Source organism: Peromyscus eremicus, chromosome 10 (genome assembly GCF_949786415.1).
Source record: "Peromyscus eremicus chromosome 10, PerEre_H2_v1, whole genome shotgun sequence".
NCBI classification, from domain to species: domain Eukaryota; kingdom Metazoa; phylum Chordata; class Mammalia; order Rodentia; family Cricetidae; genus Peromyscus; species Peromyscus eremicus.
In genome coordinates this window covers 97,046,246-97,070,504 of record NC_081426.1, presented here as the reverse complement: position 1 = coordinate 97,070,504, position 24,259 = coordinate 97,046,246, and the positions used below count along the sequence as shown (strand labels likewise).

General features: G+C 38.3%; 1 protein-coding gene across 2 annotated transcripts in view; it reads left to right on the top strand.

Annotated features, from left to right (window-relative positions):
- Positions 1-24,259, top strand: part of Rnf212 (ring finger protein 212) — a 71,102-nt gene that overhangs the window by 7,688 nt on the left and 39,155 nt on the right. The window contains exons 2-4 of one of the 2 annotated variants that reach the window (XM_059274978.1): positions 16,227-16,353; positions 16,547-16,607; positions 17,947-20,690. In XM_059274978.1, coding sequence (XP_059130961.1) covers positions 16,227-16,353; positions 16,547-16,607; positions 17,947-19,159 — 1,401 coding nt within the window. In that variant the 3' untranslated portion in view covers positions 19,160-20,690. Of the gene's footprint in view, positions 1-16,226; positions 16,354-16,546; positions 16,608-17,946; positions 20,691-24,259 lie in introns of those variants that run through there. The other variant, XM_059274981.1, reaches the window with a different exon arrangement.

The following is a 24,259-nucleotide window of genomic DNA, read 5'->3' as shown; positions in this document are numbered from 1 at the left end:
AAGCAGCATGTAACCCAGAAACCTTTTTTTTGTTGTTGTTTTGTACTAGCAAAGTCTAAATCCACCATGCAGCTTAATGTGCCACTTGCAGAGGCCTCATTCCCACCATACTGCAGGTCGAGCACACAGGCTAGGAACCCACAAGTAGCTCAAACCGGCAGCTGCTGCTCATTTGAGAGAGACAATTAGGAACTGTTTTTAGCTCCGTTTTAGAATCTTTTCTCAGGTTTTAGGTGGAAACTCTTGCCACCACGTTGGACGCCATTTGTAGCTAGAGTTTTCCTGCCTGACCCATGGTCAGGACAAATCTCTCCCACCTGCCAGTCCCACAGCCACTCAGACCTGACCAAGTAAACACAGAGACTTATATTGGTTACAAACTATATGGCCATGGCAGGCTTCTTGCTAACTGTTCTTACAGCTTAAATTAATCCATTTTCATTAGTCTATACCTTGCCACATGGCTTGTGGCTTACCGGCATCTTCACATGCTGTTTGTCATCGTGGCGGCTGGCAGTGTCTCTCTGCCTCAGCCTTCCACTTCCCAGCTTTATTCTCCTCCTTGTCCCGCCTATACTTCCTGCCTAGCCAATGGCCAATCAGTGTTTTATTTATTGACTAATTAGCAACACATTTGTCATACAGAACATCTCACAGCACCCCCCAGTCCATTTTCTATTATTAGCAAAGGAGAGAACCTGAGTGCACAGGATGAGAGCTGGCCAGTGATTTCTTGTGGTTAAATTTTGATTAGAATCTTGTTTAAGGGATCATGATATATATATTTGTAGATATGTCTTTTTGCCTTGTTTGGTCACTAGTGCCATCTATGTTGTTGAATTTTACTAATTGTCATCTAAATTTATTGTTTCTCTGGAAAATGATGGAAATTCACCTTTTTTTTTTCCAGAAATTTTACTATATTATGTTTTGAGTTCCTTGAGTTTTTGTTGGTTTGGGAAGTTTCTGTGGAGAGACAGTTTTAGTTTTCTCTTCTTGATTTCAGAGGCTTGCTTCTCATTTCTTGACATATCTGTGTAGCTGGAGTTTTCTCTCCAGGTCCCACAAGCCCTGGCAGTCCCTTAGCCCACTTATAAAATAAACATACAGACACTTATATTATTTAAACTGCTTGGCCATTAGCTCAGGTCTATCATTGTCTAGCTCTTACTCTTATATTCAGCCCATTTCTATTAATCTATACTTTGTCATGTGTCTCGTGGCTTACTGGTACCTTACATCTTCCTTGTCCTGGCAGCGGCGGCTGCAGTCTCTCTCCCTGCCTTCCTGTTCCCTCAATTCTCTCTGTTAGTCCCACCTATACTTCCTGTCTGGCTACTGGCCAATCACTGTTTTATTTATTAACACATTTGCCATACAGCACTTCCTCTTTTCTTTTTTTTTTTAAAGGAAGGTTTTAACTTTTACATAGTAAAATTACAGATAACAAAACAATTATCAAGCAAGAATTACAGTTATAATATCTATTCTATTTATAATAACTAGTCTATTTGGCAAATTTAAAGAAAATATTCTATCTATCTTATATTTGTGAGTCTAAGGTTTCATATCTAACTTATCTTTTATCATAACTAAGGAAAATTGTATCTAGCTTCAACTACATCAAAGACCTCAGAAGGATATAATATTACCTGAGAAATGGGAGAAGGATGCAAGCAACTTTCAGGAGTCTTGCAGTGTAGACAGAGACAGCTGGCAGCCTGGACAGTCATCCAAAGTTCTCTTGTAAAGTTGGGGCATCTGCCTTCAGCCCACAGGCCTAGAGTCTCTCAGTCATTTTTTTCTATGTCCTGTAGAATGTCTGGCAGTTTTCTCTGTGAAGCAGGAACCTAAAGGACCATTTTGCCAAGCAAAGTTCAGTGATCACCTTTCCATGGGTCCTGCATGTCCAGTATCAAGCAGTCCAGGCAAGAACAGTTTCTTGCCCAAATGGCTACTTTTGTCAAGGCGAAGATAAACTCCTTATGGAGTGTCTTCGATGCCCATTCTCTTCTCTGAAGTAAATCAGTGCTGCCAGGAGCAGACATGTCTTACTATCCAGAAAGTCTAAATTTTTAAAAATATTTTAAATGCCATATTCTGTAGGTCTTTGAAGTGTTTGAAGATTACCTGTCTATCTGAAATATATCTATGTATATCTAGAAAACTTAACTAACATGCTACAAGTTTGACCATCATAGAAGACTAATTACTAATCTGTATTTCCTAATTATCCATTACAATCTAAATGAGTTACATAAACATAATACCTCAAACGAGAATAGAAATATATATACAGTATAACAAAATTAAGTTTAAACTTGTATCAATAAACTAAAATCTATACCAATGTAAAACATTTTAAACAAGTTGTTCTTTAAAAGTAGGTTCATTAATCTATCCTTTAATCTTATCATATCTAAACTATTCCTTTTTTTTCTTTATAAAGAGATTGTATTTATAAGCAACCTGTTTTAAATAAAAATATTGGTTTTTCTCTGTCCCACATCAGAGGGCTCTTCTGATTTGGGACACAAGAATCTCTTAACTTTTTTTTTTTTTTTTTTTTAGCAATATGTCTGGATTTAGAGGGGGAGTGAGCCAATTCCATCTCCAAAGCCAGCTTGGTGTATTTGGGAATTTGGGCGTAGCATCTCTTACTACTTCCTGTTGAAGGGGGGCGCTGTATCTTATGGGGACACAAAGAAAATTTTAGGCTTATGGGGTAGTCCATGAGGCTGTATTGTCTGAGCCAGTTGCCTTGAAACCATTCTGGATGTTGGATCACCTGGGCCATGGTGTCATCAGAGACCTTTCAGGGGGTCTTGGCTGGTCAAACCTGATGTATCTTAATCTGGAACAAATGCATAGCCTGTGGCTTTCTGTGGAAACAAAAGCAGAGCCTCTTTTCCAAAGCAACATATCCTTAAATCAAAATTTTGAAGTCAAGGTACCTTTAAAATTTACATTTTGGCATAACTCAACAGCTTTTACAATCAAATGTTTTTCTTCAGTTATGAATATCAAAGAGAACATAATCCAGATTCTCTGTGTGATAGCCATCTTTACGTGGCTTATTTTTTATATTAATTTTACTGTCTCTTTAAAGACTTTATTTTTAAAAACTATCTATTTGTTTATATAACTGCATATACATATATTCCTTTTTCTCTCTCTTTCAAGCCTACGTACATTTTTACGTACATTGTAAACCATTTCATCTGAATCTGTCTTATTGTGAACCTATTGCTTTAAACTGCAGCATTCTAAGACTGAAACTGCACTGTGGCTGCTGGCTCCGCCCATTTTAGCTTTCCAACATGGTGGTGGTACGTTTTCTCCCAGCTCTGGAAATAGTGGGTCTGTGCTTCTATCAAAGCAGCGGGTAGCCCAGAAACTGCTTTTTTTTTTTAAACTAGCAAAAACTATATCCAACACACAGCATAGTGTGAAGCTTGGAGACACCTGTGTAACATAGCCTAGGTCAAGCCTGCACGCACACCACGAACCCGCCATAGCTGAATCCCGCATGTTGCGGCATCTAGCCACCTGGTATAAGATATGAAGCAGGAACCTGGTTTTGGCTCCGTTTAGGGTTGATTATTAAATATTCTCAGGTTTAAGGTGGAAACTCAAGCCCTTGGGCACCATTTGTAGCTGGAGTTTTCTCTCCGGGTCCCACCAAGCCCCAGCAGTCTGACAGGCCACTTATAAAATAAACACACAGACGCTTATATTATTTAAACTGTTTGGCCATTAGCTCAGGCCTATCATTGTCTAGCTCTTATTCTTATATTCAGCCCATTTCTATTAATCTATACTTTGCCACATGGATCATGGCTTACTGGTACCTTACATTTTCCTTGTCCTGGCAGTGGCTGCAGGCAGTCTCCCCCTTCCCTTCCTGTTCCCTCAATTCTCCTCTCTGTTAATCCCACCTATACTTCCTGTCTGGCTACTGGCCAATCACTGTTTTATTTATTAACACATTTACCATACAGAACATCCCACAGCATATCTGTGTTTTCCAGTTGTTTCTATCTTCATGTTTGGGTTTTTGCAGCTTAAGTGATTGATATGGTTAATATATTCATTTTGTGTTTTTAAAACCTTCTCAAGGCTGGTCAGTGGTGGTGCATGCCTTTAATCCCAGCACTCAGGAGGCAGAGGCAGGTGGATCTCTATGAGTTAAGAGCCAGCCTGGTCTACGTGAGTTCCAGGACAGGCTCCAAAGCTATAGAGGAATCCTGTCTCAAAAAACAAACAAACAAACAAACAAAAATCCCTTCTCATATATTATTGTTTCTTTGTCTTAATAACCTTCAGCTGTCAACATGATATAGCCTAGAGACATCTGAGGGAACATCAATTGAGGCTATTCCTAGATCAGAATCACTACTTACTATGTTTGTGAGAAACTGTATTGATTAATGATTGATATGGGAAGGCTCTTCTACTAAGGTTGCAATACCCTAAGCAAGTGGACCTGAGATGGATAAGAAAGCTAGCTGAGCAGGAGACAGTGACCAAGAAAGAGAGAAAGCCAGTAAGCAAAATTTCCCTGTGAGTTTTGCCTTCAGTTCCCAATATGAGTCTCTATCCTAAACTCCCACAATTGTGGGTTGTGATCTGGCAATATCAGCCAAATAAACCTGTTCATTATCTCTAGCTGAAGTTTTTCTGTGTCCTACCCAGTCCTCAGCCACTCAGGCCCAAGTAAACACACAGAGGCTTATATTAATTAAAACTGCTCGGCCATTAGCTCAGGCTTACTACTGACAAGCTCTTGCACTTAAAATCAGCCCATTTCTGTTCATCTATATGTTGCCACATGTTTCATGGCTTTACCTGTGTGCCATTACATACTGCTCCCTGGATGGCAGGCTGGCGTCTCCTGACTCAGCCTTTTTCTTCCCAGAATTCTCCTTGTCTGTTTATCCTGCCTTTACTTCCTGCCTGGCTACTGGCCAATCAGCGTTTTATTAATCCAGTGTACAAAAGCATTATCCCACAGCAATTATCCAAGATTATTTTGGTTAGAAACAAGCAAGTTAGAACAAAATATGGTACACCAAAAGTTATTTTGTTGCTGAGAACTCAGAATGTTGTCTTTTGGAGTAATGTTGAAGATATTAGGACTTTAGATGGCAACAGTCATAGAAAGCTGCACACAGAGCTTAATCAGCTATTCTTGTAGGACTAGGAATATGGGAGTTTTGAAAGTAACAAAGACAGTGGAGATTGAGATCATAGGATTTCAGTGAGAAATAGACTCCATGAAAAATTTAGCTAGGTCATTTGTATACAAATCATTCTTATTTTCTCTATTCCCTGAGAATTGAGTAAAGCAGAATTAAAAAGTAATTAGCCAATTTCTTAGACAAAGTACTGATTCTGTTGTGTGTTTATTACTGATGATTTAATCAGGTCTACAGTGTAAAAGAAATAAGTGGTGCAGAAAGAAATAAAAAGTCAGTTTCTTAGAGAAAAACAGCACTAGGTAGTTTCAAATGGGAGTCCTATGGTGAAGCAAAGGCAGGAAATTTCAAGAAGTTTAGCACCATTTAAGAGAAGGCCTTTCTTGGCATGTGAAGCCTAGGAAGGTACCCTAAGGGTAAGACTCCATCCATCTAAGCCTTCAATTTATGGAAGGAATAGGCAACTTTATTTCTAATCCTCAAAATCAACTTCATACAGAACCTGCTGCAACTCTGGTCCAAGTGTGGTAGAGTCCATCACAACTTAGAAGCCAAATTTCGGGGGATTAACCCACATTGTACTGGTCCTGGAAACAAGAACGATGCAAAGTTTATAGGTCATAGATTCTTCCTGTGTGGTTACAGTTCAGCACTGTTGCATCCATCTATGTTTGGCAGAGTCAGAAACCCAATGAGCAGACTGTGAGAGTTCATTACATGAAGCTGTGTAGATGAAGCCAGTGTTATATGTTGAGATGATAGAATATTGAGATACCCAAGCTATGAAACATCTGCCATGGAAAGCTATATGCAGAGTATGGAAGTAGCAAAGGAGAGACACATATGAAAAATTTCAGGGATAGAGCTAAGCCCTTTGAGAATGAAGCCCCACCTGTCTGAGACAGAGCTACAGGATTTGTTGTTTACCTTGCTGAGTTTTAGTCTTGCCTTGGTCCAATCTTCTCTCACTGTGTCCACATTTCTTTCTTTCTTTTTTAAAATTTATTCTCTCATTCATTACATCTTGATTGAGTTTCCCCTCCCTCCACTCCTCCAAGTCCTCTACTGCTCCCCTCTTCACCAGACCCATTCCTCCTTCATTTTGCATTCAGAATAAAACAGATATCCCAGGGATATCAACAAAACCCTCTATAACAAATTACAATAAGACTAGGCACAAACTCTCATATCAAGGCTGGATGAAGTAACCTAGTAGGAGAAAAATGATTCCATGATCAGGCAAAAAAGTCAAAGACAACCCCCCCCACACACACACACACTCCCACTGTTAGGAGTCCCACAAAAACATCAAGCTACACAACCATAACATGTGCAGAGATCCTGGTGCAGACCCCTCTAGTCTGTTATTGCTGTTTCAGTCTCTGTGAGCCACTATGATCCTTGCTTAGTTGATTCTGTGGGCTGTGTTCTCCTGTGTCCTTTAAGTTAGGAAAATTTTCAACTATCAATTTTTTTGAAAATATTTTCTTTAAGCTGAGATTATTCTCCTTCTCTTCCTGTTATTCTTAGGTTTGGTCCTTTCATAGTGTTCCAGATTTCCTGGATGTTCTCTTTCAGGAAATTTTTAGATTTAACTTTTTCTTTGATTGGCATATCCATTTCTTCTATCATGTCTTCAAAGCCTGAAATTCTCTGTTCTATGTCTTGCATTTTTTGTCAAGCTTGCCTCTGTAGGTCCTGTTCAATTACCTAGATTTCAATTTCCAGAATTCCTTCAGTTTGCGTTTTTTAATTGCTGCTATTTACATTTTCAAGTCTTGTACAGATTCATTCATTTTCTTCACTTTTTTTTTTTGCTTTCTTTAAGGGATTTATTCACTTCCTCCAATGTTTCATTTATCCTTTCCCTACTTTCTTTAAAGGATTCATTCACTTCCTCTTTAAGGACTGTTATCATCTTTATAAAGGTGGTCTTAATGTCTCTTAATTGTGCTTCAACTGTGTTGGAATATTCAGGGCTTGCTGTAGTAGGATAGCTGGAATCTGGTAGTGACATTGCTCTGGCTGTTGTTGATTGTGTTCTTATGCTGGTGTCCAGGTATCTGGGTTTGAGGTGACTATGGATCTAGGTGCCAATTTCTCAGTTTGTCTTTGTTGGATGGATGGTTTGTTCTTTGGTTTCTATTTGCTCTCTGGTCTTCTGGTTTATGTGGCTTATGATTGAAAATGGGTTCTCACCCCAAGTTGGGGACTGGAAATCTTATAGTACATGTGGCCTTTGTTCTAGCAAGGAGTATCTGCCCAATTTGGGGGCTGAAAAAAGGGAAGAGGGGAGGAAGCTTGGGGATAGTGTTGAGGAGGCACTGAGAAAATGGGGGAGGTCTGTGGGCAAGTGGCCTACATGGACTTTTGGCAGATGGTGTGTCGTTTGTTTGAGCAAGGGGTCTCCACCAAAGTTGGAGTCCACAACACAGAGATGAGGAGGGAAGTGGAATTGGGGTAGTGTTGGGGGATTATTGAAAAAATGAAGGAGGTCCACAGGTGAGCAGCCTACATGGATATCTGATGGCTGGCATGGCCTCTGGTCCAGCAGGGAGTCTTTGCCTCAGTTTGCCTACTTGTTCTTCTGGCTGGTGTGGCCTGCACTCAGCAGAGGCTATCTATCTATTTGATTTGGGGGTATGAACATGGCTTTGGTGTAGGGTTGGTGGGGGGGATTATGTCTGTGGGAATGTAGGAAAAGTGGAAGTTTCATAGGCTAGTGGCCTACCTTCCTGTTCCTCTGACTGGTGTGACATTCACATGAGCAGGGGTTGTCTGCCTGAGTTGGGGCCTAGAACACAGTCCTATATCTCTTTTTCTGGATGGGACTATATCCTGTGCCATTGTGTTTTGGAAATCCTTAATTTGTTTCTTGATTTTATAAGATGTGACAGTCAAGAAATTGTCTTGAGTGTCAGAAGAGACCTTGGACATTTGTGCTATTTGGGCTGCTACAGATTATGAGGATCATTGAAGTTAGACTAAATGCATTTTCATTTTTCTCTTTATATTTATTCTTCACTCATACAATACATCCTGTCTACAGCCTCCCCTTCCTCCATTCCTTCCAGTTCCCCCCTCAAATCTCCATTTCCCCAGACTCACTGCTACTCTGTTTCCCTTCACAAAAGAGCAGGACTCCCAGGGATATCTGCCAACACATCATAACAAGGTGCAAACCCTCATATCAAGGCTGGACAAGGTAACCCAATAGGAGGAAAAGTGTCTCAAGCAGCCAAAAGAGTCAGAGACACCTCAACTCCTATACTTAGAAGTTCCTCAAACACCCCAGGCTAAAAAACCATAGCATGTATGTAGAAGACCTGGCACAGAGCCATGTAGGCTCCATGATTGCCACTTCAGTTTCTCTGAGCCTCTGTGAACCCTGCTTAGTTGATTCTGTGGGCTATATTCTCCTGGTTTCCTCAACTCCTCTGGCTCCTACAATCCTCACCCCCTCCTTCCACAGGATTCCCAGAGCTCAAGCTAATGTTTGTATAGAGATCTCTGCATGTGCTCCCATTAGCTATTGGAAGAAGCCTCTAATAACAATTGGGCTAGGCACCAACACACGATTATAGCAGAAAATTGTTACAAATCATTTCATTGACTTTTTTCTTGGTTAGATGTATTTGGTTCTACCCTAGTTCTCTGAGCCATCCAAGTTCTGGTTCCTGGCTGTCCAGGCAGTGTCAAGCATGGGCTTTCTCCCACAGTTTGGGCTTCATGTTAGACCAGTCATTGGTTGGCTACTACAGAAACTCTGAGCCACCCTTGCCCCAGCATACCTTGCAGGCAGGACAAGTATGAGTCAAATGTTTTGTGGCTTGGTGTCCCAGTCCCATCACTGGGAGGCTTATGTGGTTACAGAAGATGACTGGTTCAGCCTCCATATTCTTGATTATTAGGAGTCCTCACTAGGGTCACCCTTATAGGTTCTAGCAAGTTTGCAGTGCACTGTTTTCATATCACCTGCTAAAAGCTCCCTATACCATTCATCTCTCCCTGTATTCTCCCCCTCAGTCCCTTCCTTACTCATCTAATCCCTCTTTTTCCCAACCTCACCTGCCATCAGTACATTCACAAAATCTATTTCCTCTTCCCAGGGAGATCTATGCATCACCCCTAGAGATATTCTTGTTACTTAGCCTCTCTGCATCTATGGATTGTACTGTGATTACTGTGATTGTACTTTATTTAATTGCTAATATCCACTTATAGGTGAGTATATACCATGTTTGTATATGTGCTTATGGTTGCCTTACTCAGGATAATAAAGAACTCAGGAAACTAGACAACAAACCAAATAATCCAATTATAATGGGATACACCACTAAACAGAATTCTCAGTAGAGGAACCTAAAATGGCTGAGAAACACTTGAAGAATGTTTAACATCCTTAGCCATCATGGTTATCAAAACTACTTTGAGATTTCATCTTACACCTGTCAGAATGATTAAGATCAATAACACAAGTGACTTCTAATACTGTCAAGGACATGGAACAAGGGGATTCATTTCTTTTGCAAGTGCAAACTTGTACAGCCATTGTGGAAATCAATATGCAATGGTCAGAAAATTGGGAGTCAATCCACTTCAAGACCCAGCTGTACCACTCCTGAGCATATACCCAAAAGATGCTCCTCCATCCTACCAAAAGAATACTTGCTCAACTATGTTCATAGCAGTTTTATTCATAATAGCCAGAAACTGCTATGTCTGTGAGAGACTGTGTTGATTGATGATTGATGTGGGAAGAATCTTCCACTGAGAGTAGCAATATTCCTAAGAAAGTGGGCCTGGGCTGAACAAGGGAGCAATCTGAGCATGAGACAGTGACTAGGCAAGAGAGAAAGCCAGGAAACAATCTTTGCCCATGGATTTTTGCCTTCAGTTGCTAGCTTGAGTTTCTATCCTAAGTTCTCAAAATGGTGGACTGTAACCTAACAGAATTAGCCAAATAATCCTGTTCTTTACTTGAGAATCTTTTGGTTAATGGATTTAATCACAGCAACAGAGAAAAAGTTAGAACAAAAATGGGACAACAAAAGTGATTTTATTGCTAGGTAGAACCTGGGAATGTTGTCTTTTGGAAGAATGTGGAAAGTATCAAGACTTTAGGTGGCAAAAACCATAGAAAGTTGTACACAGAACTTAATTGGCTGTTCTTGTAGGACCAGGAAGGTGAGGATGTTGAGAGTAATAGCAGAAAGTGGAGATTAAAATCATAGGATTTCAGTTGAAATAGACTCCATAAAAATTGAGCTAGAGGTCATTTGTGTGATACTTTGGCTCCAAAATCTTTCTTGTTCTGCCTACGCCCTGGAAATTTAGTAAGGCAGAATTAAAAAAATAATGGGAAAAATTTTTAAATGGAATATGGAATCTGTTAGATGGTTATTACTGATGATTCATTCAGATCTACAGTGGAAAAAAAAACAAGTGGGGCAGAAATAAATGAAAACTAAAAGGTAGTTTCAGATGGCAGTCAAGTGCTGAAACAGGCAGAAAATTTCAAGGAGTTTATCACTATTATAGAGAAGGCCCTTGTGCTGGAATTGAAGCCTAGCAAGGTGCCCAAAGGGTAAGACTTCATCCAGCTAAACTTTCAATTTATGGAAGGAGTAAGCAAAGTGATTTCTAGTCCCAGGAAGCAACTTCATACAAAACCTGCTTCACCTGTGCTCCAAGTGTGTTAGTGTCCATCCCAATTAAGAAGTCAAGCTTTGCAGGATCACCCATCATGTGCTGGTCCTGGAAACAAGAAAGAATCAAAATTTAAAGTCACAGATTCTTAGTCTGTGGTTACAGTTCAGCATTGTTGCAGGCATCTATGTCTGATAGAGTCAGAAACCCAGTGAGGAGACTGAGAGTTCATTGCATAAAGCTGTAATGATGCAGCCAGGTGTTTGTTGTTGTTGTTGTTTCTCTTTACTCTTTTGGGGGCTGGCGACCCAGGTCCCAAATAAATCACACATGTAAACTTATTCTATAGAAATGCCCAGTCTTAGCTTGGCTTGTTTCTAGACAGCTTTTCTCAATTTAAATTATCCCATCTACCTTTTGCCTCTGGGATTTTATCTTTTTCTATTCTGTATATCTGTCTTCTTACTCTGTGGCTTACTGTGTAGCTGGGTGGCTAGCCCCTGGTGTCTTCTCCATTTATTGCTCCTCCTTCCTCTTTTCCTCCCAGATTTCTCCTCCCATTTATTCTCTCAGTCCACCAGCTCTGCCAATCCTTTCCTGCCAAGCTATTGGCCATTCAGCTCTTTATCAGACCAATTAGGTATTTTATATAGGCAAAGTATCACAGCTTCATAGAGTCAAACAAATGCAACATAAAAGAATGCAACACATCTTTGCATCATTAAAACAAATCTTCCATGGCATAAACAAATATAACACATCTTAAAATAATATTCCACATTTCCCCCTTTTTGTCTAAATAAAATGAAAGGTTTTAACTTTAACATAATAAAACTATATACAACTAAACAGTTATCAAGTAAGAATTACATTCACAATATTCAGTCCATTTGTATTTAGCAAATTCAGAGAAAACACTCCATTATCCATCCCATCTTAGTGACTGTAAAATTTAATACCTAATTTGCTTTCTATCATAACTATGGAAAACTGAAACTCTAATTATTTGGTCTTTAATTCCATCAAAGATCCCAGAAGGAATTAATATTACCTAACAACAGAGACATCTGCCTGGACAGTCACCCAAATTTCCCCTACAACATTTGGACATCCATCTTCAGCCTACATGCCTAGAGTATCTGGCAGACTTTTCAGTGAAGTGAGAAGTTTGTAGGACTGTCCTGCCTTGTATTGACAAAGTTTCTCAGTCATTTTCCTCTGTGTCCTGCAGAATATCTGACAGACTCTTCAGTGAAACAGGAACTTCAATGGACTGTCTTGCCTTGTTTTGGCAAAGTTCAGTAGTCAGTTTCATGTGGGTCCTACATGTCCAGTCTGCACAGCACACTGTCAAGAAGTCAAGGCAAAAGCAGTTTCTTTCCCAAATGGCTAATCTTGCCACAATGAAAGCAAACTCCCATGGAGTTTCTTCAATGCCCATCATCTTTTTATGAAGTAAATTGGTACTGCCAGGAGCAGATGTGTCTCATTGTCATGAAAAAACCTTATGTTAACAAAACATTTTAAATGCCACATTTATAAGTGTTCGAAGTGTTTGAAGACCATTTATCTGTCTAAAATATACCTATTTAACCTTGAAAAATACTTAATGTGACTACAAGTTTGATTGTTATAGATTAACTACTAATCTCATTTCTTAATTATACATTGCATTTTTAAATGCGGTGTAAAGCACAATACCCCAAACAAGAGTAGACACACATAGAGAGTGTAAAAAAAATTAACTTTAATTTTTTTATCAGTATACCAAAGTCCATGCCAATGTAAAATATCTGAGATTAATAGTTGGTTTTCTTTATCCTATATTCCCCTAAGTAGTAACACACATCCATAACTCACCAAATAACCAAAAGCCTTTTATACCCCTCTTGGGAATGTGGGCACCATGTTCTCCAAATTGCTTCCTGTAGTCTATGGGTGAAGGCATCTTTAGGGTCTCAGAGAGAAAATTTGAGATAATGGCCAAGTCCTGGGAAGACAGGTGATAACCTTTGTTGGTAGATATCACCTGCCAATATTCAGGAAGTGTACCCTCATCAAATCTGATCCATCTCATCCCTGAAGGGAATCCACAGCCTCTCATCTCCTATGGGAATAAAAGCAAAAACTCTTCTCCAAAGCATTTTTTATTTCCATTTGACACATATATTTTTTTACTTCCATTTTAAAGTTAAGATAGCCCTAAAGTATCTAGGTTGGTTTAGTTTTGCAGTCCAGTTTATAATCCCATGTCTGCAAACAGTTGTTCTTTGCTCATCAACATTCAAAAAATTCAAAATCAACACAGTAATATATAGGATCTAGACTCTCTGTGTATTTCCCATGTTTACATGGCTTCTTTCTTCTATATTATTTTTACTGTCTCTTTAAAGACTTTACTATTTTTAATCCATTTATTTCTTTCTTTGAGAAACACACTGGAACCTGGTCACAGTTTTGTTTTGTTTTTTCCATCTGATCCGCTTTTACTGCATATCACTTAGTCTTTTTTGATTACATGAGCAAACTTTTAAACTGGCCTAAAGCTTGCAGCCCAACAGGAGGTGCGTGACAGAAAACTGTTCAACCTTCCTAGCTGTAGAATGCAGATACTTGCACTGCCACGGGCATTTTGTTATTATTCTCGATCTTAGCTCTTTTGTTCTTTATTCTTTTTTTTTGGGGGGGGGGCACCACACAGCTACCAAATCAATCACACAGAGTCTTAATATTACTTATACATGTCTGACCTTACCTTGGCTTCTTTCTAGCCAGCATAACTTAAATTATTCCATGTACCTCTTGCCTCTGGGCTTTTATCTTTCTCTATTCTGTATACCATTCTTTAATTCTTACACCATGGCTTGCTGTGTAGCTGGGTGATTGGCTCCCAGTGTCCTCTTCTTCTTCTTTTTTTCCTCACAGATTTCTCCTCCCATTTATTCTCTCTGTCTGCCATCCCCACCTATCCTTTCCTGCCAAACTATTTGCTTTTCAGCTCTTTATTAGACCAATCAGGTATTTTAGACAGGCCAAGTATTACAACTTCACAGAGTTAAATAAATGCAACATAAAAGAATGCAACACATCTTTGCATCATTAAAACAAATCTTCAGGGCATAAACAAATATAATACATCTTAAAATAATATTCTATAACAGCCTGGATTGTATTTTGAGACCACAAGATGTTGAGATACCTAACCTATGAGATATCTTCCAGGGAGAGCTAGCTGCATATAGGAAGTCAAAGTAACTGAAGGGAGAGATGTATGAGAAGTTTTGGGGATAGGGCCATCTAAGCCCTTTGAAATTGAAATTCCATGAGTCTGAGATAGAGCTACAGGATTTGATGTTTGTGCTGCTGTGCTTCAGTCTTGCCTTGATCCAATTTTCTCTCACTATGTCTCTATTTCTCTATTTTGGAATGTGAATGGTATTTTGTACTGTTGTATGTTTGAAAGATGTAACTTGTTTTCTGATTTTACAAGATATCATGGTCAAGAGATTGTCTTGGGTATCAGAAGAGTCTTTGGACATTTGAACAGTGTAGGGGTTGATGCAGACTATGAGGATCATTGAAGTGACTAAATGCACTTTCTTCATAGATGACCATGAGCCTATAGTGACCTGGATCAGAATGCATTGAATAAAAAAACCTCCCAGATAGGATGATGTATTTGAACATGTGTCTCTCTTTGATGACTATCAATTGTTTTTGAAACCTTTAGTAGAAGGAGCCTTCCTTGATAAAATCCTCACTGGGGATGTGATATGAGTCTCTATAGACTCAGCCCACTTCCTGTTCTTTGGGTCTACTGTGTTGTGTTTGAAACTAATCAGCCAGCTTCCTTCTTCTCCTGTCATGCCTTCACCACCATTATAGACTCTATCCCTAAATCACATAAGATTCAGTAGAAGCAATTGATATTCATTGCTACCAGTTTGCTACCCTTCTGTTTTTGTTTTTTTAAATTTATTTGTTTTTGAAAACAGGGTTTGTCTGTGTAGCCCTGTCTGTCCTGAAAGTAGCTCTATACACCAGGCTGGCCTCAGACTCAGAGATCCCCTTGACTCTGGCTCGCAAGTGTTAGGATTAAAGGTGGGCCAACATTCTTGGCTTTTTTCTTTTTATATTATTGTGTGATGGGCCTAGAACATAGGTTTTTGTCCATGTTGAGTATATGGTGTTGTACTGAGCTTTACCCATAACTTAAATTTTAAAATTTGGCAGAGGGTATCATTCTGTTTCTCAGGATGACATGTATTCATGACATTAATACTGCCTGAGCCTTCTGAGTCATTGTATTGCAGGTACATCACCTTCTTCCTGCCTGTTGTGTTTGTTTTGAATTTTTTAATGAAAATGAGTACATTACCTGTATGCATGGATATGTACCACATGGGTACCTGATCCTCACAGTGATCGCCTTTAATCCCAGCACTTGGGAGGCAGAGCCAGGCGGATCTCTGTGAGTTCGAGGCCAGCCTGGGCTACCAAGTGAGTTCCAGGAAAGGCGCAAAGCTACACAGAGAAACCCTGTCTCAAAAAAAAAAAAATTGTCTCAGAAACCCTGAACTTGGAATAATGGATAGTTGTGATTCCCCGTAAGTTCTGGCAATTGACCCCACTTGTATGAAAGACCAGCAAGAGCTCTTTACTACTGAGCCATCTCTTCTGCCCTGTGTTATAATCAACATTTATATTGCTAATGCTTTCATCTATCCATTTGTAACTGTTTCATCATGCAGTGCCTTTTAGTAAAATCTTATTGATGTTACAGTTTAAATTGAGGCACTTCAGGTTTGTGGAAGATGAATACAGAAGTGGAATGAATGCATAACTCTTTGTAAGAACTCTAGTAAAAAACCTCTAAGTTCTATCTTTTTTGTTTGTTTGACTGATTTTTGCACAGGAGACAGGGTCCTAATATGTACTTCTGGTTGTCCTGTAACTGATTGCATAGACTAGGCTGGCATTCAACTCTGAGACAGATATACCTGCCTCTGACTTCTGAGTGCAGGGGTTAAAGGTATGAACCAATACACCCAGCTTCTCCATCTTATTTTTCTTTTTTGCAGTTAGTAATTATTCACACAATTTCTCTCATGTGTACTCTGTATTGTTGATCTGTTTACTTGTCTCTCTATGTTTTTTAATAGGTATTTTCTCTTGCAAGTTGATATTCCATTCACAGGGTACAGAAATGACAGAGGTGAACTTCCTATTCAAATGACTTGGTGATTACATTATAATGTCTATGTCATGGAATTAGTGTGGGGAGCACCAGAATTACATGACTATACTATCAAAGAAGTATACATTTACAATGTTGTCAGTATCATGCTTTCTGTTGTATATATGTGTGGGATATTTTAGAATGCAGTGACCTATGATGATGTGCATGTCAACTTCACTTGGGAAGAGTGGACTTTGCTGGATCTTTCCCAGAAGAATCTCTACAAAGATGTGATGCTGGAGACCTACTGGAACCTCACTACTGTAGGTAAGATTGAATTTTCCTTCAAGTTTTAAAATAAGGAGACAACTGTCCCTTGTTTTTTATGTTCTTCTGTAATTTGATTAAGAAGAGTGAGGTGAATAAATCAGTCATGGTTCTAAGATACCCTGAAGACAGTAACTTAAATTTTGCACAGTTTTCAATAGCATAACATACATTTTCTGGTACTATATTTTAGGATACAGTTGGGAAGACCATAATATTGAAGAACATTGTGAAAGTTCTAGAAGACATGAAAGGTAATTTTCATGTGCAAGCTCATACCAATGTGCCCCTGAAGAAATTTTAATGTGTCCTGGAAGTTTTAAACAAAAGCAACAGTGTAAATAAGCACAGCTTAATGTGCATTGATGATTATTAAATTCTCACAAAACCATATACCTCAATTTCAGGTAGGTAAATTGCATTTGCAAGGCATTATTTTAAGACAGAAGACAAAGAAACTATGCCTTAACAGATCTCACCATTTGAATCATAACACCATGGGAGCTAGGCTGTAGAACTGCCAATCTATTTAGTTTCATACCACTCATATTACAGAAGCTATACATGTTGAAGAGGTGATGGCTATATCTCCAAAACCTAATAAGCAAATAGTCCATTGAAAAGCTAGTGTAATTCATATACTTGTTGTGACTGTGCTAAATTTAGTGAGAGGATCAGTCAGAGTCAAGAGTCAAGGGAAAGTTGTTGTGGAGAAACCTTAATACCTATACCACATGTCTAGAGGAACAGAAAGTCAAACTTTATGAATTCAATGTAGAAACCTTTTAATTCATTATTTTCCCTTTACTAGGCATGTGATATGTCACTCTGGATAAAAGCCATATGAGCATAGGGATATGGAAAATTTTAACATACCTCTCTCTAAGAACAATTAAAAAATGTATAGCAGTCCCCACATTGAGTATACTTGTTGAATTTGATTCAAATATACAAGTAATTGGTTTTCCAGGTTTTTTTTTTTTTTTTTTTTTTTTTGGTTTTTCGAGACAGGGTTTCTCTGTGTAGCTTTGCGCCTTTCCTGGAACTCACTTGGTAGCCCAGGCTGGCCTCAAACTCACAGAGATCCGCCTGGCTCTGCCTCCCGAGTGCTGGGATTAAAGGCGTGTGCCACCACCACCCGGCGGTTTTCCAGTTTTATTGTTAATACATCAACAAACTCACACTGCAAAAATCCCTTTGAGTACTAGGAATATGTAAACACTTTTGTTTCTCCTAGTTCACTTTGCAAATGTAATATGACCCACATTATAGGAAAATTTATGAATGCAATAAGGGTGGTAAAGCTCTGAGTTTTTCCAGTTCTCTTCAAATATGTGAAAAATTTCATATAGAAAAAAGATTCTGTAAATGTAAACCATGTAATAAAGGATCTTACCATCACAGGTATCTTCAAAGATACAAAACAACCCTTAATGAAGGGTAACAACACGAGTGTAAACACAGTGATAAAACCTTAAGATCTGATTCCTTTTTACAATTGGACCAAATAGTGAAATTAATTCATACAGATATAAAGATTCAACAGTGTATTGAATGTGGTAATGCTTTTACATGTGCCAATTATCCTTGCAGGCATGAAAGAAGTAGTAGTGGAGAGAAGCCTTCTGTATATACTCAATGTGTTAAAGCCTTTGCATTTGACAGTCATCTTCAAAGGCATGAAAGAACACATACTGGAGAGAAACTCTATGAATGTAAACAATGTGGTAAAGCCTTTGCACATAACAGGAATCTCAGAATACATAAAAGAACACATACTGGAGAGAAACCTTATGAATGTAATCAATGTGGTAAAGCCTTTGCACATAACAGGAATCTCAGAATACATGAAAGAACACATACTGGAGAGAAACCCTATGAATGTAATCAATGTGGTAAAGCCTTTGCTTATCACGTTAATCTTCAAGTGCATGAAAGAACACATACTGGAGAGAAACCCTATGAATGTAATCAATGTGGTAAAGCCTTTGCACATAGCAGGAATCTCAGAATACATAAAAGAACACATACTGGAGAGAAACCCTATGAATGTAATCAATGTGGTAAAGCCTTTGCACAACACAATAAACTTCAAATACATAAAAGAACACATACTGGAATGAAACCCTATGAATGTAATCAGTGTGGTAAAGCCTTTGCTCATCATGCTAATCTTCAAGTGCATAAAAGAATACATACTGGAGAGAAACCCTATGAATGTAATCAATGTGGTAAAGCCTTTGTACAACACAATCAACTTCAAGTGCATAAAAGAACACACACTGGAGAGAAACTCTATGGATGTAATCAATGTGGTAAAGCCTTTGTTCATCACAGTACTCTTCAAAGGCATAGAAGAACACATACTGGAGAGAAACCCTATGAATGTAATCAATGTGGTAAAGCCTTTGCACATGACAAAAATCTCAGAGTACATAAAAGAACACATACTGGAGAGAAACCCTATGAATGTAATCAGTGTGGTAAAGCCTTTGCACAGCACAGTACTCTTCAAATGCATAAAAGAATACACACTGGAGAGAAACCCTATGAATGTAATCAGTGTGGTAAAGCCTTTATATGTCATAGTTATCTTCAAAGGCATGAAAGAACACATACTGGAGAGAAACCTTATGAATGTAATCAGTGTGGTAAAGCCTTTGCACAGCACTGTACTCTTCAAGTGCATAAAAGAACACATACTGGAGACAAACCCTATGTATGTAATCAGTGTGGTAAAGCCTTTGCATGTATCAGTAGTCTTCGAAATCATGAGAAAATGACATATTGCAGAGAAACCCTGTAAATGTAGTCAGTGTGGTAAAGTTTTGCAGTTTATACAGGAGTAAAGTTTTTTATGTAACATCATTCTGTTAAAGCCATACATATTACAATAGTCTTTGAGTACCTGAAAAAAAATCATGAGAGCTTCTTATTATTTGGGAAGATCTTTATCCAATACACTTGCATTCAGTTACACAACAGTATTCTGTAGAAAAAAAATTGATGTCAACAATCTGTTCAAACATTATTATGTCCATTTTTATATTGTTTGTACCTGCAAACTTATAGAAAAATTAATTTATAAAGCTCTACATGTAGCGTAAAAGGGCCAGCCAATGAAACACACCCTGACCCTGAAACCACAGCCAAAGAAGCATACTTTGTCCTTGAAACCAGAGCCAAAAGGTTAAAAAAGGCCAGTGAATGAAACACACTTTGGCCCTGAAAACAGAGCCAAAGAAACACACACTACCCCTGACCAACTGAGCACGAAACCAACCAATGCCTTAGCAGGAATTCTGGATCTAGGCACCCAAACCCCTACAAACCTAAGCTGAGACAACCCTACTCAACCTGACAACCAGCCAATCACCAGAATGCTTGGCCATTCAGGCTGAAAGGCAATAAAGGAAATAGAAAATAAAGGAACAAAAGACCCATCCAACAGAGACATCACAAGAAGCAACACCTATACCTGTAATTATCCCAAACCCAGATGGGTAAATGACAGTGTAAGAATATATTCAACAACATAAAGGGCAATATGGCACCACCAGAACCTAGTGGTCCTACCACCCCAACTCAGATAAAGTAGAAGAAAACAACTGTAAAAATAACTTTATGAAGATGATAGAGGCCCTTAAAGAGGAAATGAAAAATTCCCTTAAAGAAATTAAGGAAACAATAAAGAAGAAATTGGAAGAAATAAATAAATCCCTCAAAAAAAAAAAAAAAAACAAAGAAGAAGCAATCAAACAGGTGACAGAAACAGTTCAAGACCTGAAAATTGAAATAGAAGCAATGAAGAAGACACAAACTGAGGGAATGCTGGAAATGGAAAATCTGAGTAAACAAACAGGAACTACAGATGCAAGCATAACCCACAGAATACAAGAGATTTCCAGAGAATCTCAGGAATGGAGGATATCAATAAAGAAAACAGATTCATCAGTCAAAGAAAACACTAAAGCCAAAAAAGTCATAATACAAAATGTCCAGGAAATCTGGGACACCATGAAAAGACCAAACATAATAATAGGGATAGAAGAATACCAGCTCAAAGGCACAGAAAATATATTCAACAAAAATCATAGAAGAAAACTTTCCCAACCTAAAGAAGGAAATGCCTATGAAGATACATAGAAGCTTACAACGCACCAAATAGACTAGACCCACCAAAAAAGTCCTCTTGTCACATAATATTGAAACCACTAAACATACAAAATAAAGAAAGAATATTAAGAGCAGTAAAGGAAAAAGGCCAAGTGACTTATAAAGACAGACCCATCAGAATAACACCTGACTTGTCAATGGAGACTCTGAAAGCCAGACGGTCCTGGACAGATGTTGGATGGATGTCAACCCAGACTACTATACCAAGCAAAACTTTAAATCACCATAGATGGAGTAAACAAGATATTCCATGACAAAACCAGATTTAAACAATACCTATCCACAAATCCAACCCTACAGAAAGCACTAGAAGGAAAACCCCAATCTAAGGAAGTTAGATGCAGCCAGGAAAACAAAGGCAATAGATAATCCCACAGCAGCAAACCACCAAAAAAAAAAGTAATAATAATAATAATAATAATAACAAGAGTTAACAATCACTGGTCATTAATATCCCTTAATACCAATGGACTCAATTTGCCTATAAAAAGACACAGGCTAATGGAATGGATATGAAAACAGGATCCATCCTTCTGTTGCATATAAGAAACACACCTCAACTTCAAAGACAGACACTACCTCAGAGTAAAAGGTTGGTAAAATACTTTCCCATCAAATGGACCTAAGAAACAAGCTGCTATAGCTATCCTAATATCTAACAAAATAGACTATAAACTAAAATCAATCAAAAGAGATTGGGAAGGACATTACATATTCATCAAAGAAAAAAATTCATCAAGATGACGTCTCAATTTTGAACAGTTAGACCCCAAATACAAGGGCACCCACAAGTGTAAAAGAAACATTACTGAAGCTTAAATCACACATCAAACCCCACACACTAGTAGTGGGAGACTTCAACATCCTACTGCCAGACAGAAACTTAACAGAGAAATAAGGGATCTAACAGATGTTATGGCTCAAATGGACTTAACAGATATCTACAGAACATTCCACCCTAACACAAAAGAATATACTTTCTTCTCAGCACCTCATGGAACCTTCTTTAAAATTGACCACATAATAGGTCACAAAGCAAATCTCAACAGATACAAATAAATTGGAATAACCTATATTTTATCAGACCACCATGGCTTAAAGTTAGATTTCAACAATAACAAAAATTACTCAACTGAATCACCAATGGGTCTAGGAAGAAATAAAGAAAAAAATTAAAGACTTCCTAGAATTCAATGAAACTGAATGTACAACATATCCAAACTTATGGGACACTATGAAAGCAGTGATAAGAGGAAACTTCATAGCATTAAATGCCTACATAAAGAAGTTGAGGAAATCTCACACTAGCAACTTAACAGCACACCTGAAACCTGTAGAACAAAAGGAAGCAAACTCACCCAGGAGGAATAGATGCCAAGAAATAATCAAATTGAGAGCTGAAATCAATAAAATAGAAACAAAGAGAACAATATAAAGAATCAATGAAAGAAAGAGTTGGTCCTTTGAGAAAATTAACAAGATAGACAAACTCTTATCCAAACTAACCAAAAAGCGGAAAGAACATCCAAATTAACAAAATGAGAAATGAAAAGGGAGACATAACAACAGACAATGAGGAAATTCAGAGAATCATCAGGTCATATTTCAAAAACCTGTACTACACAAAATTGGAAAATCTGAAAGAAATGGACAATTTTCTTGATAGGTACAGATAAACAACTTAAGTAGACCTATAACCCTTAAGGAACTAGAAATAGTCATTAAAAGTCTCCTAACCAAAAAAAGCCCAGGACCAAATGGTTGCAGTGCAAAGTTCTACCAGAATTTCAAAGAAGAGCTAATACCAATACTCTTCAAATTGTTCCACACAATAGAAACAGAAGGAACATTGCCAAACTTTTAATGAGGCTACCAAACCACACAAAGATGCAACAAAGAGAATTATAGACCAATCTCCCTCATGAACATTGATGCAAAAATACTCAATAAAATACTGGCAAACCAAATCAAAGAACACATAAAAAATATCATCCACCGTTATCCAGTAGGCTTCATCCCAGACGTACATGAATGGCTCAACATATGAAAATCTGTCAATGTAATACACCATATAAACAAACTGAAAGAAAAAAAACACACGATCATCTCATTTGATGCTGAAAAAGCCTTTGACAAAATCCAACACCCCTTCATGATAAAGATCTTGGACAGGTCAGGAACACCAAGAACATACCTAAACATAATAAAGGTTATTTACAGCAAGCCAACAGCCAACATCAAATTAAATGGAGAGAAATTCAAAGCGATTCCACTGAAGTCAGGAACAAAACAAAGCTGCCCACTCTCCCCACATCTATTCAATATATACTCTGTAGCATGAATCTTCAAAGTTCTTATTAATAAAAACAAACCCAAGGCCAGTTATTGGGGTGAATGCTGGAAGATCAGAGAAGCAGAATAAGCCACAGCTTCCTCACCTCGTCAATTCCTCAGCTGATCCTGTTTCCTAAGACTGGAAGCCTCTGAGTTCTCATCCAGAATGAATCTTAGCTGAACTGCTGCTCCAAAAGCCTAAAAGCTTAACCAGCACTAGGTCCTGGTCCTCACGCCTTATATACCCCTCTGCCCTCTGACATCACTTCCCGGGATTAAAGGCTCTTGTTACCACGCCTAGCTGTTTCCAGTGTGGCCCTGAACTCACAGAGATCCGGATGGATCTCTCCCTCCCAAGTGATGGGATTAAAGGCATGTGTGCCACCATTTTCTGGCCTCTATGTCTATCTAGTGGCTGATCTGTCCTCTGACCCCAGATAAGTTTATTAGGATGCACACTATATTGGGGGACACAATATATCACCACAGTACTCGAAGTTCTAGCTAGAGCAATAAAACAACAAAAGGAGACTAAGGATATACAAATTATAAAGGAAGAAGTAAAACTTTTGCTATTTGCACATGATATGATAGTATACATAAGTGAGCCCAAAAACTACCAGGAAACTCCTACAGCTGATAAACACCTTTAGTAATGTGGTGGGATACAAGATTAACTCAAAAAAAAAAATCAGTAGCTCTCCTATATAGAAATGATAAACAGGCCGAGAAAGAAGTCAGAGAAACATCACCCTTTACAATAGCCACAAATAATATAAAATACCTTGGGGTAACTCTGACTAAGCAAGTGAAAGATGTGTATGACACAAACTTTAAGTCTTTGAAGAAAGAAATTGAGGATATCAGAAAATGGAAAGATCTCCCATGCTAATGGATAGGTAGAACCAACATAATAAAAATGACAATCTTACCAAAAGCAATCTACAAATTTAATGCAATCCCCATCAAAATCCCAACACAATTCTTCATAGACCTTGAAAGAACAATACTCAACTTCATATGGAAAGACAAAAAACACAGGATACCTAAAACAATTCTGTACAACAAAGGAACTTCTGGAGGCATTACCATCCCTGACCTCAACCTCTACTATAGAGCTATAGTAATAAAAACAGCCTGGTATTGGCATAAAAACCGACACATGGACCAACAGAATCAAACTGAAGACCCTGACATTAATCCACACACCTATAAATATCTGGTTTTTTTGACAGAAGCCAAAACTGTACAATGGAAAAAAGAAAGCATCTTCAACAAATAGTGCTTGATTAACTGGATGTCAACATGTAGAAGATTGCAAATAGATCCATATCCATCGTCATGCACATAACTCAAGTCAAAGTGGATCAAAGACCTCAAAATAAATCCAGTTACA